Source organism: Saccopteryx leptura, chromosome 9 (genome assembly GCF_036850995.1).
Source record: "Saccopteryx leptura isolate mSacLep1 chromosome 9, mSacLep1_pri_phased_curated, whole genome shotgun sequence".
NCBI lineage: Eukaryota > Metazoa > Chordata > Mammalia > Chiroptera > Emballonuridae > Saccopteryx > Saccopteryx leptura.
Genome location: NC_089511.1, coordinates 38932089 through 38946214, shown reverse-complemented (window position 1 = coordinate 38946214; position 14126 = coordinate 38932089). Strand labels below are relative to the sequence as shown.

The 14126-nt window shown below is 53.3% G+C and overlaps 3 protein-coding genes across 8 annotated transcripts in view; 1 reads left to right on the top strand and 2 right to left on the bottom strand.

Moving 5' to 3' along the window:
* The window catches only part of GALNS (galactosamine (N-acetyl)-6-sulfatase), a 31642-nt gene extending 31345 nt beyond the window's left edge, over window positions 1–297 (bottom strand). Inside the window, exon 1 of the mRNA XM_066349358.1 lies at window positions 103–297. Within this exon, the coding sequence (XP_066205455.1) occupies window positions 103–219 (117 nt within the window). The 5' untranslated portion in view covers window positions 220–297. The remainder of the gene's footprint in view (window positions 1–102) is intronic.
* Window positions 298–366: 69 nt separating this feature from the next.
* Window positions 367–5076, top strand: TRAPPC2L (trafficking protein particle complex subunit 2L). Of its 6 annotated transcripts, none has more exons than XM_066349026.1 (6): window positions 412–461; window positions 567–850; window positions 1941–2066; window positions 3615–3702; window positions 3841–3920; window positions 4866–5076. In XM_066349026.1, exons 1-6 carry the CDS (start codon window positions 429–431, stop codon window positions 4909–4911), a joined length of 657 nt encoding a protein of 218 aa, XP_066205123.1. In that variant the 5' UTR covers window positions 412–428; the 3' UTR covers window positions 4912–5076. The 6 variants fall into 6 exon arrangements, with proteins under 6 accessions (XP_066205127.1, XP_066205125.1, XP_066205124.1 ...); XM_066349025.1 differs by having other exon boundaries at window positions 1941–2090; XM_066349024.1 differs by having other exon boundaries at window positions 1941–2138; window positions 3591–3702.
* A 4957-nt stretch (window positions 5077–10033) lies between these two features.
* PABPN1L (PABPN1 like, cytoplasmic) lies at window positions 10034–12821 on the bottom strand. The gene is made up of 7 exons (XM_066349866.1): window positions 12558–12821; window positions 12001–12139; window positions 11617–11684; window positions 11068–11174; window positions 10882–10969; window positions 10155–10306; window positions 10034–10073 (listed from the first exon to the last, which is right to left on the bottom strand). Exons 1-7 carry the CDS (start codon window positions 12819–12821, stop codon window positions 10034–10036), a joined length of 858 nt encoding a protein of 285 aa, XP_066205963.1.
* Window positions 12822–14126: the final 1305 nt, after the last annotated feature.

Sequence of the window (14126 nt, the reverse complement as noted above, 5' to 3'; positions counted from 1 at the left end):
CTTCCTACGGGACTTTCCCCACTCACAACCCACGCCCCACGTATTTCCCCACCCACGGCCGCCCCGTGCGCAGCACTTCCCGGGAGCCCGGTCCGGACTCACGTCGTCCATGAGCAGGAGCAGAATATTTGGGGGCTGGGGGCTGCCACTGGCCCTCAGCCCCGCTGCACTCAGCACCAGCAGCAGCCCCCACCTCAACGCCGCTGCAACTGCCGCCATGGCAACCACGCGGGCGCCGCAGAGCCAGAGCCAGCAGCGCAACACGGCTGGCGGCTTTTCCGGCTGGGCGGTGAGGCGGGGCGGGGCCGGCCCAGGCGGGCTGAGCGACGTTGGCGGGGCCAGGCCGGCTGATTGACAGAAAGGGCGGGGACCCAGAAACCGCGTGACTAGCTGGGGGTCACGTGACGTGGCCGGGCGGCCCTCCCAAGATGGCGGTGTGCGTGGCGGTGATCGCCAAGGAGGTGCGTACGCGGGCGGGCGGTCGGCCTTGCGGGGCCCTGGCGCTCGCCGGAACCCCTGCCTGGGTTCCGCCCTCGCTCACCGACTTCCCACTTCCCTGCTCTAAGGGCCCCGAAGGGATGGGCACGCCGGCTTCGCGGAGCCGATGGCGTCATGGCGGTTCCGGGAGGCACCGCCCACACCCACTTCTGCAGCTGCGGAAGCGTCACCCGGGGCGTCCACCAGACGGACCTCCTCTCCCACCTGGCCCGGCCCGGGCCCCCGCCTCAACCCACCCACCCAACCCATCTTCCTCCCGAGTCAGCGCCCACTTCATCTGCTCCACCGCGCAGTTCCGCCGGCCTCGCCATTGCCCACTCATTCGAGCGACAGAAGATATACATCAGTCATGGTGCTGCTTTAAAAACAAATCAGATTATGTCACGCTCCGCCTAAAATCTCCAATGTCTTCTCACTGCCTTAGGCTAATGTCTGAATAACCTGGTCGCCTCATGGGGAATTACTTGGAGCTCCCTGACAAGCTTTGCTCTCTCACCTCTGGCCTCTGCACCTGGAACCCCTCTCCCCGGCCCGCTTTCTCCACCTCCCATCCCCTTCACTGGCCAGTATAGATTTCATTTTCTCTAGAAACCTGTTTCTGAATCCTGACACTGAGCTGGATAGCTGTCCACAGGCTCCTATTACGATGTCCTTCTGTGTCCTATGTAAGACCAGGTTTATGAGGCGTTCCTGCCATAAAACTCCTGAGTGTGGCTTCCTTCTTAGCATGTGCTACATTACAACACGTTATTTATTTGTTGGTGGATTTGTTGACTGTCTCCACCAGATATGTCAGCCCCATTAAAGTAGGCACAGTGTTTACTATATCTGGGCAGCGGCCAGGCAAGAAGCAGAAGCAGTGAGTGTGACATGAGGGAGCCCTGGGAAGATGCTATTCACTCTGGGATTCAGATGGTGAGAAATGAATGTACAGCAATAAAGGGAGGTTTGAGCCAAGCCTTGAAGAGTTTATTGAGAGGGCACGCTAGTGCCTCTACTAAGGTGAAGAGATTGCAGGATGTAGCAGATCAGGAAACAGCCAGTATTATGGGGTGAGGAGGAGAGCACGTGCTTGGGCTGGACCCCACACAGAATGTGAGTGACCTGTCCAGGTGACATGGTTAGTTGTCAGGCTGTGCTCAAACCCATTTTTGTGAGCCATCTTTTTTTTTCTTTCTGCCCATCCTAGTGATGCCCCTTTGCAGACACTCTGTAAACCTCAGATTAGATTGGGTGCCCTGAAGGCAGTGCCCCAGCAGTCTGGAAAATTAACCAATGGGTTTTAGAAAATGACAGCATGTTCCTGTGGCTAGTTGGTACTTAGCTGGTTCTCCACCCTGTGTGCTCTGGCCGCTTTTCATAATTGGTACTCACAGGGTGGATTCTTGTTACTTCAATTGCTGTCATCTTCTCTTGCAGAATTACCCTCTTTACATCCGCAGTGTCCCCACGGAGAATGAGCTGAAGTTCCACTACATGGTGCACACATCCTTGGATGTAGTGGATGAGAAGATCTCTGCAATGGGGAAGACCCTGGTGGACCAGAGGGAGCTCTACCTGGGCCTTCTGTATCCCACAGAGGACTACAAGGTGTATCCTTCACACCCAGCGGAGGCCTGTCAGCAGGCCTCTCCCCACAGGTAGGAATCCAGGGATTCCACCTGTGTGGTGTCTTATAGGATCAGATAACCTTGAAAGGCATTTTGAACCATCACTTGAAGAAAAGGTGAGGGATTTCAGCTCAGGGGTAATTAGGGCAATTTGAGGCTAATTGAGACCATGCCCTTTTTTCCCTTTAATTAGGAGGATAATGTGGGAAAATCCAGGCTTGAATTACCTAGAGAACAGTGATAGTCTGCATCTGTCTTTTGTCAGGTTTATAGAAGAGCTAGGGAAACTTCTTACTTTATACCTGAAAAGATTTTTCTTTCTTTCTTTTTTTTTTTAATGAGAGGAGGGGAGATAGACTCCTGTATGCACCCTGAGGCAATCTCCATGGGGGGTGGGGCTCAACTAGCTATCCTCAGCACCCGAGGACAACACACACACCCACCTAGCTATCCTCAGCATCCAGGGCTGATGGGCTGACAGGCTGACACTTGAACCAGTGAGCCACTGGCTGCGAAAGGGGAAGAGTGAGAAAAGGGGGAGAAGGAAGAGGAGAGAAGCAGATGGTCACTCATGTGTGCTCTGACCAGGGATCGAACCTGGGACATCCACATGCTGGGCCAATGCTCTGTCCACTGAGCGAACTGGCCAGGGCCCTGAAAGGATTTCTTGCTAAGAGGGGCTGCCACCGAGCAAGGGATGATTGGTTCACTCATTTCATTATCAGGCCCAGCCCCACAAGTCACTGTAAAATCTTGACTACTGCTTTGGGGCAAATGGCTTGAAATTCATGGAGTTCAAAGATGTTCACATGATGTGACTGGTTAGTTCAGTTGGTTAGAGTGCATCCTGAAACACCAGGGTTGCGGGTTTGATCCCCGGCCAGGGCACATATGGGAACCAACGAATGCACAACTAAGTGGAACAATGAATGAATGTTCTCTCTCTCTTTCTTTCTGTAAAAGGAATCAATAAAAAAAAAAAAAGCTACTTAATAAAAGAAAAGATGTTCCCACAAGCAGTAATATAGCTTGCCCATAGTGACGCTTACCTGGACACCAGTATTCTGTGAAATAAAGTGGCATTCAGAGGTGTGGATACAGCAGTTGGGATTTGTCCTCTGTGAAACCTCTAGAGTTTCAGTTAACACTACCATGCTAAGCGTTGATTCATAAAGAGGGCAAGGCCTGGGCAGGGTAGCCCTGGAGTTTAAATTAGGATGGGGCTTAGCTGCCTGCTCTTTGCTTCTCTTGTAAACTCTAGAAGCTGCCCCAGGGAAGTGTCCAGTCACATCTAGTGAGGTCCATGTGGTCCTCTTGGCATTGCAAGACAAGCTCAGCCTGGGGCACTTCTTGTGATAGAAGGTTTGTCATGTTTCTCCAAAATGGCTTCGGAGCCAGGGGCATGCACAGATGGGCCTCGGCTTTCCCAGTCTCCACGGTGAGGCTGTGTTTCATGCTGCCACGGAATCCCTGTGTTGACAGCGTGTTCCCTAACCAGCTGTGCAGATACGGCTACGTGACCAACTCCAAGGTGAAGTTTGTTATGGTGGTGGATTCCTCCAACACAGCGCTTCGCGACAATGAGATTCGCAGTGTAAGTGCCTGGGTTCTATAAGTCGTGCCTGAGCCTGTTTGTTTTCCCTTTTCCACTTTGCTTTAAAATGTTGAGAGACAAAAAAATAAGTGGTAATCCTGTGGACACGTGAATTAAAAACGTTGGTTTTTGTTTCAGATGTTCCGGAAGCTGCACAACTCCTACACAGATGTGATGTGTAACCCCTTCTATAACCCAGGGGACCACATTCAGTCCAGGTGGGCCTGCTGCTCATATTTGATGCCTTCATTTGTAGGCATATGCTTTGCTAAAAGACAATGATTCTGAGAGTAAGGGAGAGAAAGTCTTTTTAAGTGATGGCCACTATTCTAAGGCAGCAGTTCTGAAGCAGCAGAACCGTTTTTTTCAAACATACTCACACAAACTTCCAACATATAAAACAGAGGGATGGGGCGGAGTTTGCCCATGTGGTTTCCCAGGTGCACCCTGCAGATACCTGCAGAACCAGGCATGTGGACAGGAGCCTTCTGGGAAAACATCCTCCTGTCACAGCCTAATTTTATCTTTGACATTGAACTTGGTTAGTGAGGAAACTGGATTGCAGATATCTTCAAATAAACACAATCTTTTACTATTGGAACATCATGAAGAGGCTTCATAAAGAAGCGCCCACACATCCAAGCCTGCTCCTGGGAATTCCCTACATTTCTGGACACATTTTCCAAGGGACTTTTTGTAGCTGGCATGTGAGAGGACGCTGCAGTGGCCCGAGCCAGGCTCTTCCTGTGATGCCTATTCTCAGCTATGACACTGTATTTTGGGTCATCCTGGGTCCCAGAGGGGAGAAGCCGGCGCTCTTACATAAATCCCTGTGTCTCCTGGGCTGTTTGGGCCAGTGACAGCCGCTGTTCTCGTTGCACCGCAGCCTTGCGTGCCGCACTCCAGCTCCTCCACCCCCGCTGGAATTCCAGTGGGCAGGACCTTAAGAAACCCAAAGGGGAGTTGGAGGCAGGAGACTTAGATACTCTTTGCCAGTGTGGCAGACCCACATCCAGTCCTCTCAGCTAAGGTTACTTATCTGAGTGTTAGAGACGGACTCCCAAAGTGTCCTGGGATGCAGTAGTACCACAGAGCCTGTCTCTTTGTAGACAAGGGGTGTTGGGCTGAGTCTCTTCTCTGAATTGCTCTGTTTCTGTTTGCAGGGCCTTTGATAATATGGTGACATCTATGATGATGCAGGTCTGTTGAGCGAGAACATTGCTGCCTGTTGATTGAAGAGAAGTGTTTTGTACATAACTGTATTGTGTAGATGTGTATTTATTATCATTTACCTCTTCTTGAGTGTCACAAATGTGCCATGTAGGGGCAAGGCCTCATGTGGTGCATGTCAACTAAAGGTCTTGTGACATCAGATTTGATGTTTTCCTTCTGTGTCTGCAGAGGGTTTCACTACAGAGAGTTTAATGCAGAACTTTTCAGGGGCAGGGGCAGAGGTCAGGGACCTGACAGCAGGGAGCCATTGTCCCCACTAAACACAAAGGGGCAGTGCGAGCTGGCTGGCGGGAGCCCTGAAGAGGCTGCAGCCATGGGCATCAGAGGAGGCCCCAGAGGGACTTGTGGGCCAGCCTCTCTGCTCCACCTGCTGCTCTTGTGGCGCCCTCCAGTGGCTGATCAGGAGGGGTGGTGTATCAGGGCCTCTTGTACCCATAGCTGGATCCAGAGGGGTACCAGGGACAGCTCCGCACACCTTCCTCCACAAAAGTTGTTCTCTTTTTGGTCTTGCATCCAGCCTGACATCTGGACTTAGTCCAACCTTGGGAGGCAGCCTTCACGAGACTTGAGGCTGTTTGCTCTCTGAGCATGAATAATGAGCCCTCTTGTACCTATTAGTACATGGGGTTTCTAGTGGCCTGAGGGCCAGAAAGGGTTAGGTGATGAATCCCCTGCTGCCCCCCAGACCTGTGGGCAAGCTACCTGGGGAGGCTTATGTTTGAGGGGAGCTGATTGTAAATGTATGTCTGCATTCTGCTTCCCCAGAAGCTTGCTCAGCCAAGTCCAGAGGATAGTCCTAATGGTTGACTGTGACTGAGGTGTCAGCCCTTTCAGGGCTCAGACAGCCCAGGTTCTAACGCCCTTTGCCATTTGGTACTGTGCCCCATAAAGTGGGAGAGGCGACAAAGACCTGCTGGCTCTGAGCCCCACCTGCACAGTCTGCTCCGAGTTCTATCCAGTGCATCTGGTGGCTGGCTTCCTTGAGTCAGTGCCCCAAGACAGTCATGAGTCTCTCACCAGCACCTTGGTCACTGGGGAGAGGGTCTTTGACCAGGAGGAAAGTGGCTCAGATTCCTCTGTGGAATGGGGACGGCTATAGCGTGGGTCAGCCTGGGGCTGGAACTGGGAGATGAACTTTTTTCTGCACCCCTTTGAATTTCCTTCCTTCTAATGAGCACAGGATTTTTATATTTATTATTTTTTTATTTTTTACAGAGAGAGAGTGAGTTAGAGAGAGGAATAGACAGGGATAGACAGACAGGAACGGAGAGATGAGAAGCACCAATCATTAGTTTTAAATTGCGCGTTGCAACACCTGAGTTGTTCATTGATTGCTTTCTCATATGTGCCTTGACTGCGGGCCTTCAGCAGACCGAGTAACCCCTTGCTCGAGCCAGCGACCTTGGGCTCAAGCTGGTGGAATTTTGCTCAAATCAAATAAGCCCGCGCTCAAGCTAGCGACCTCGGGGGTCTCGAACCTGGGTCCTCTGCATCCCAGTCCGACGCTCTGTCCACTGCGCCACTGCCTGGTCAGGCGGATTTTTATTTTTATGTATGTATGTATTTATTTATTGAGACGGGGAGAGAGACACACACACAGGAACAGCATTGAGCTGCTCCTGTATGTGCCCTGGCCAGGGAATTGAACAGTCAACCTCTGCGCTCCAGGATGACAGCACTCTAGAACTGTCTGTCTGGCCAGGGCTTAACTTTCTATTGATTTTTTTTTTTTTTAGAGAGACAGAGGAAGGGAGAGAGAGGGGAGGGAGAAGGGAAGCATTTATTACTCTACACAGTCATGCATTTTTTTGTTGTTGTTGTTGCTACCTGTGTGTGCCCTGACCCGGGATCAAACCCACAACCTTGTTTCTGGATGATGCTCTAACCTACTGAACTAACTGGTCAGGGCCAGCGTTAATTTTTTTAATTACAGAAGTGAATAAAATATCTAGGAGTGTACGTTGAGAAACAAGTCCCAGCACCCCTCTCCCACGCTTGCTGCAGGTGGAATCTGAAGACCTATAGTAGGGCTGAGAAGTACCAGCAAGCAGGCATTGGTTGCAATGACAGTGGACCATGGGCCCCTCTCACGCAGGATTTCTCCCCTGCAGTCCATGGTTGAGGTTTTTGAATAGTAATTTCTCCTGCCTGAATAGTGGCTGTGGTAGGGGTTACAAGTTGCTTTGATCCAACAACCATTCTTCCCGGCCCTCTTACTAACTTCCCCAGTGTCACTGAGATAATTGACTAGACAAAGCCATTTCCTGCCTTTCATAGTACATAAGGGTAGGTGGCTATGGCATGTAAGTAGATGGTGTTGGGAGGGACTTGCAGGAAAGTTATTTTAAAAAGGGGTTCACTGGGCAGATGGAGTATCTTTCCTTCGTCATCTTTTCCCTCCTTCCTGCCTAGAACTTGACTGTGATGGCTGGAGCTCTGGCAGCCATCTTAAGAGCATAAGATTCACCTAAGGACAGAAACTAAAACCTAGCAGGGGCCTGGCTCTTGCTGACATACCAGCCCTGGGCTACTTGTGTTCAGCAATTTTTAATGTGAGAAAAAGAAAATAAATCCTTGTTAAAGTCAGTACTATTTGGATTTTTCTGTAGGTGCAGCCAGACCAACCCGTAAATGCTTTCTACATTAGGGAGTTTGCTCACACATTGTTAGGTGGCTTTTCCATTTTAAGCCTGAAGAAATCAAGGGTCTTTGCTGTGCCAGCAGAACCATTAGGTGGCAGTTTCACATTATCATTTTACATCTTTCTACAGGAGGTGGCCTGATAGAGGGCCCCCTGCCTGCCCATCCCCTGTCCTCAGGTGCAGCTCCCAGTGAGCCATTGGCGGCGGTTCCAGGTGATTTCAGCTGAAGTTCACTGCTAGCAGTCAGTCTTCCCTCGGGCATCAGTGCCTTTCCCTCTCCTTCCTTCAGCCCCAGACCACACGGCAGGGGCAGCTGTGTGTTTTGGCTTTTTCCAGGCACAGCCACTTGGGTCTGCTCAGTGGCTCACTGCTCAGAGCCCTCACCACCCATGTGTTGGCCACATCCAGGAGTTTGGCCTGCTGAGGCCTGAGATCCGTAGGGGAGGAGTGACTCCTGGGCCCTCTCTGTCCTCGAAGTGGCCACACAGAAGGGATCAAGGAAATGCTTCTAAAGAGGAACTAACTGCTTGGGTTGATGACTTCCAGCCGCACCTTAACAGAAAAGCCAACACGCACAATGAGATTCCCCTGCTGAGGCCGCAGGTGCTATCTGTGCTGGCAGGAGCTGGTGTCACCTGCCTGGTGTTACATAAACTGCAGCTCAGGGAACTACACCTGGTGGCATGCCTCCCCTACCCCCACACTCACGGTCCTGTCCACGCACAGAAATTCTGTGGCCAAGCCCAGCTCTTCCCTGAGCTGTTAGGTGTCCTTAATCAGGTTTCCTGACACTCAGACCTCCTACTCGCCTTTCCACTGGAGGCCAAAGTCAAATCAAGGAGTCAGCAGAGTGGCTTCCTTCTGGGGGTTCAGAGGGAAGATCCATTCCAGGCTTCTCTCCAGCTTCTGGTGGCTGCCAGTGGTCCTTGGGCTCCTTGGCTTGTAGACACATCACCCAACTGCTGTATCTGTCTCCACATCATCTTCTCCATGTGTCTGTGTCTCACAGATCCAGTGTGTGTCATTGGATCTAGGGTCCACCCAGATGATCCAGAGTGGACTTATTTCAAGATCTTGAACTTAAACACATTTGCAAAGATCCCTTTTCCAAATAAGGTTACATGCATAGGTTCTGGAGATTAGGATGTGGACATTATTTGTTTGGAAGGCCATCATCCACTTCACTCCGAGGGCCAATGTTGACCCCAGGTCACAGGGGATGCATGAATCTGGCCTGAGAGAGGAAGTCAGAGGCATGCGGGTGTAGAACCAAGAGGCTGTCCACTTGTCTTTGCCAGTGCTACATACAGCATTCTGTAGCAGGGGCAGAAACAGGGACCGACCCACCTGTGGACTAGGTGCCCTGCCTGTGGATTGAAGCACAAAGCATCCGTTTGAAACTTAAGGAATTGATAATCAAACAAGGCAGAGAGTTCCTTTAGACAAGTGCAGAGAGGGCTCATTAGTCGTCATTAATGTCAGGACCAAGTGTGTTTGCACTTGGCCCCAAGCCTTTTTTTACCAGCTCTAAATGTAGTCAGGGGACAGAGAACATACTGCATCTTGAGGGAGAAAGCCAGGCGTATCTGTTTCAGAGAGGACAGTAGTCAGGGTACCCAGTAAGTGTAGAAAACTTCCTTCTGCTTCTTGAACGTCTGTGCCGGCTGCTTGAGGTGTGTGCCTACCTGTAGTCTGTGCACACAGAGGCAGGGGTCTGGGATCCCTTGCTGTTGGAGCATGTGCCCTGGAGGCTGCCATTAGCCACTGCTTCCCCTGTAGCATGGGGTCAGTGGCAACACTGTAAGCCCCAACACTGCCCACTGGCGGTTAGCAGTGAAGTGGGGTAGAGACGGGTCCCGGCCCCATGACCACATCCTATCACCTGCTTTTCTCTGTAGAGTCTGCACCTGAGAAAGTGAATGAGTGTCCAAGAGAGCTGAATATAGGGAGGTCTGTTGTCATGAGCTTTTAAAAATCATTCAAATTTAATAATTTATGCTTTACCATTAAGACACACATTTCTATTTTTGTTTAAAAGGAGTTAGTTGATAAGCCCTGAGTATGCCAACCCTGAGCTGACTCAGCACTGCCTGGGCCTCACTTGCCCGAAGCTTTGCCCAGTGCCGTCCAAAGCTCCAAGTGGCATTCTCCTCCTAGACCCACCCTTGTACCCTGCTGGTGACTGTGGATTTACCTGTGGGGTCTCGCCATGAGGCATAGCCCTAATGGGCCATCTTTCTGCATGAGTGAAGGGGGACAGGGTTGTTTCTTCTGGGCGGGGAGGCAGCTCTTCACTGACCCCTGTGTTTCTCCTGTGACCCCGTGCTGCTGTTCCCTGCCGGCCTGCTGCATGACCCCAAAGCACCCCAGACCCACCCCCCTGGAGTAAACAGTCCTACATGGAGCATAGCTGTACACTCCTGACCCAGCCCCACTCTCAAAACCAGGTTCCTCCTTCAGTACGGTGAATACCATGGTGAGACTCTTCTATGCCCCCTGTACAGAGAGAGAATGGGAGGTGAGTGCCCACCCAGGGCCTTGCCCACCCTGCCCTGAGCCCTTCCCACCTGCGCTCACCTGTTCCACCCTCGCCCTTGTGATCTGAAGCCAGTCCTGCCCTGGAGGCTGCTGCTGTGGGAGAAGGGTGCCCCCCTGGTGCCTGGGTGTCCCTGCAGGCCCCCTTGGTCTGTGGAACTGATCCCTGGTAAGTTGGTCCTTTTGGGCAGCACCTGGAACCGAAAGCCAATGGCCCAAAACCCCTGTTGCCACACCCTCCTTCCCAGTGCAGCTTAAACCCCTTCCCCAGGGCAGAGCCCAAGACTAACGCTGTCTCCAGGAGGGCTTCCTGGGTTCCTTTGCTGGGGGCTCACAGGTGGTCCGCACAGGCCCCAGAACCTACCAGGCCCTCCTGGTTTTCAGGGCATGAGACCCTAACCTTGTTCTCAACCTTCTCCATCCCCCCTTAGGCCTGTCCAGCTATAGATGTGGTCATGTGTCTCTGTTGTGCCAACATCTCCCCCTTCATGGGGTGGAGTCTAGCTTGGGAGGGGAGCCTCCCCATTGCCACACCCAAGCCAAACCCTCTAGGGTCTGGGGTGCCTCCACCCTGCCCCTGTCCCCAGCAGGTGTGCCCAGAGACACTGAGAGACGAGAAGGATCAGGCTGAGCAGCATGTCAGCCTCCTTACGCCTGCATTTCTTGGCACCTCTGAGATGAATGGGCTAGTATAGAGAAGCTCAGAGCAGAGGCTGCACCCCAGGGCCCCCACCTCAAGGTGCCCTGGTGACTCATGAGGTTCATGCACCTTGATGACCCGGCCTCGGAAGATACTCTTGTCCAGCTCCATAGCAGTCTGGGCTGCGCTGTCAGTAGTGAACTCTATGTAGGCATAGCTGGGGTGAAATGAGAGCTGGTGAGGGCCCACACCAGGTCACCCATGCTCGACCATACCCTGGGGCACCCAGCCCCCTCCCCAAGGCCCTGCACTGACCCTTTGGGGAGTCCGGAGAACTTGTCACACAGGATGGTCACCCGCTGGACCTCCCCGCAGAGGTTGAAGTAGGCCTCCAGCTCCTCAGCAGTACTCCCGTAGTCCACCTGACAGGCACGGCCTGGTATGGTGGTGTTTCTCCAGAGGCCTTACCCTCCTGGGCCTCCTGGAGCCTGGGTATGGGGGATAGCTGAGGCTTCTGCCCCTACCCCTGTTGCAAGTGCCCTGACTGGAGATCGGACCTGCAACCTTGCTGTTTTGGGATGATGCTCTTAGCTGACTGAGCTAACCAGACAGGGCCCAACTGGGAGATTTCATGTGGAAATCTCAACCCCCAGCTCATGCTGGGGAATCAGAATGCTTGATGACATACGCCCACAGTCCCTCACCACATCTTCACAATGTCCTCCTGCTTCTCCCCTCAGGCCTGTGTGGCTTTGAGTTTGCCCCCTATGTGTCCTTTCTTTTAATGCTCACAGCCAGGAGGAGGGGCAGTGGACCTGTGGTGGCCCCTGGAAAGTCCCCATCTCGCTCCCCTTCTGCACTCACATTGCCCACGTAGATGGATCTGGGGTCCAATTTCACCTTCTCCACAGGGTTCCAGGGGTAGGGGCAGCCTGCGGAGAGAGCAGCTTCAGGACGGGCATGGGGGCAGGGCTCACTGTGGTCTGGGGGCTCTGGGCAGTTGCTAAAGGCAGGTACTTTATGGTTATGGCCATTCCTCAGTCTTGGGGAGAGAGGTCACCCCTTGGGTCTGCTCTAGAAGGACTGTCACCTGCCAGGCCAACACTCCCTGTGAGTGGGGCCTTTCCCAGCAGCAGGTTGCAGCCCATTCTGATTTACAGAGGAAGAAGGGGGTGCGAGCCACATGCCCAAGGACTCGGGGCTGCCCACTCACCCAGGGAAGGGGTCCACCTGGCTACTGGCTCCTACCTGTCTCAGAACTCAGCAGCTGCTGGGCTAGCACAGACCTAGCTCCCGCCTCTCTTCCCGCCTGGCTCTGTGCCCTGGGAAGCTCTGGCCACTGGGCCTGCTCCATGGCCCACAGCTTCAGTTTGATGGCCTCCAGCTCCTGCCAGCACACAGCCCCAGGCTGAGCCCCAAGGCAGGACGCCCCAGGCTTCTCTTAAGGGAGGGCAAAGGGTAGCTGGTCCCTCCCCAATAGGCTTCAGGGTTGACGACCCATTAGGAACATACTGGAGGCTTCTCCAAGGGGAACAAGAAAGCCATGTGTACTTGGGCCACAGAGAAGCCCCTGTAACCTTCACCCAACACAAAGGCCCCTCCAGGCCAGAGAGACTGCCCTGCGCCCTCCAGCCTGTGCAGGAATGGGCATCCCCACTACCCTCTTCCAGGCGGGGTACAGTGGCCCTCTCATCTCCGAGGCCAGAGCTGCAGTAGTTCATCCCCTGCCCCCATACACAGGATGTCCGAGGTCCCCAGCAGCCTCGCCCAATGCTCCAAGCAGCTCTGCTCCAGGAGGCTGTTACCTGGTCAGGTACTGGGTGCTCAGCCAGGTCCTTGACCGGGTCCTCGCTCTCCAGAGGAAACAGAGGGAAGCCTGTATCTTCTTCATTGTCCTCCACTTTCCTGGTTTGCTCCTCCTCCTTCATGCCCCCACACTCTGGCTCCAGAAGGGTCTTCTCAGTCCAGCTCCAGGCCCCCCAGCCCTGGGCCTCAGGGTCTGAGGAAGCCCTCTGGAGCCAAGCCTCGGTGGGGGGTGGGAAGAGAGCGTGGCTATGGAAAGGCCACATGGATGAAGAAAAGGGAGTGGGCAGACAAAGCCTCCAATGCTCACCTCCGCGCCAGTACCTACTGCCACCTTCCTTGGCTTTTAAGCCCTCTCCCAGGGCAGCTGCTCCCACTAAGCATTTAAAGGGCTTCCAGCTGCAGCCAAGTTTCCAGCCCTGGCTTCCGGCCCCGAGGAGTCAAAGGCATGGACCCCTGCTCCTGTCTCCTTCTTCCTCACTGGTCAGGCATCTCTAGAACACTCAAGGTGGAGAGAGGAATGTTGCTAAGGTGGAGCCCAGGAGGGCCTCCCCTATGACAACTCAGCCAGATTTACTTTGAGGCCTGAATTAGGGGCAGTGACAACCTAGGAAGCTCCCTGGAGTTGCCAGTCCGCAACTTTGATCAGAGTTACACTTCCAGTGGCAGGCCACTGTTAAGATGACACAAACATGAGCAAATTATCTGAAGGCACAAAAGGAGGAAGGATGGCATATAGGTTCAAAGAAGGCTTCCTGGAGGAGGTAGCATTTGAGCCAGCCTTGATGGACTGGGTCAGGTAAAGCCAGGACCAAGGACGGCCTTGGCAGAGGGAACAGCTTGAGCAAAGACCTAGAGGGGTGAGGACAGGGTGGTACCCAGGGGTCACAAGTCTCCCCGTCTCCCCTCCTAATCCCTCCATTCATTCCCCATGGACCTTCCCTTCCCACACTTTCATTCTGGACCAGCTTTTAGGTGGGAGCCATTTAAATGAAGCCAGAATCCTGTTCTGGCTACAGGGCACAATGGTTGAATTACGTGCAGATCGGGATGGATAATGGGGTCCTGAAGACAATTTGTAAAACCTGCTTCTGCGGCCTCTATTGCTCCTCACTTGCTGCCCTTAGAGGGCAGCTGCAGGCCTGTGTCCCTGTGTGCCCTGGTCTCCTCTGTCTGTCCTCACCTGGCTCAGTCGTTGTGGCTCTTATGTCCTCCTGACATTTTATGGGAACCCCTCTAGTGTGTTTGCCTACCCCAGGCTATATATAGCTGGTAGGTCAAGTTGGGCCAATTGGGGTCTCTTCCTTGGGAACTTGGAATTGTTGGGGGGAGAGTTGCAGGCTACAGTGGAGCGGGACTGTGGCCGGGAGCGGAGCAGCGTTCCTCCTCTGGGGGCTGCAGGTGTGTGGGAACCAGACAAGTGTCCTGGAAATGGGGTACTGTGGCTGCCACCCTGGCCCTAGGAAGCTGTCACTCCTCTGCCTGACTCCTCCTTCCCTTACTCCACCTGGTTTTGTTCTCACTTCCATGGAGACTAAGCTGAAAACCGCACATATCCCCTTGGCCCCTGA

What these genes read in the sequence shown, in the direction of transcription:
- TRAPPC2L (XM_066349024.1), top strand. Translation starts at nt 429, where the DNA reads ATGGCGGTGTGCGTGGCGGTGATCGCCAAGGAG. An exon ending in TGGCGGTGATCGCCAAGGAG is followed by an intron (nt 462 to 566) that starts GTGCGTACGCGG and finishes CCCTGCTCTAAG; the next exon opens with GGCCCCGAAGGGATGGGCAC. An exon ending in GCGACAATGAGATTCGCAGT is followed by an intron (nt 3,703 to 3,840) that starts GTAAGTGCCTGG and finishes TTTTTGTTTCAG; the next exon opens with ATGTTCCGGAAGCTGCACAA.
- PABPN1L (XM_066349866.1), bottom strand. Translation starts at nt 12,821, where the DNA reads ATGTGGCCTTTCCATAGCCACGCTCTCTTCCCACCCCCCACCGAGGCT. An exon ending in AGCACCCAGTACCTGACCAG is followed by an intron (nt 12,140 to 12,557) that starts GTAACAGCCTCC and finishes GTGTGCTGGCAG; the next exon opens with GAGCTGGAGGCCATCAAACT. An exon ending in CAAGGGCGAGGGTGGAACAG is followed by an intron (nt 10,074 to 10,154) that starts GTGAGCGCAGGT and finishes CTCTCTGTACAG; the next exon opens with GGGGCATAGAAGAGTCTCAC.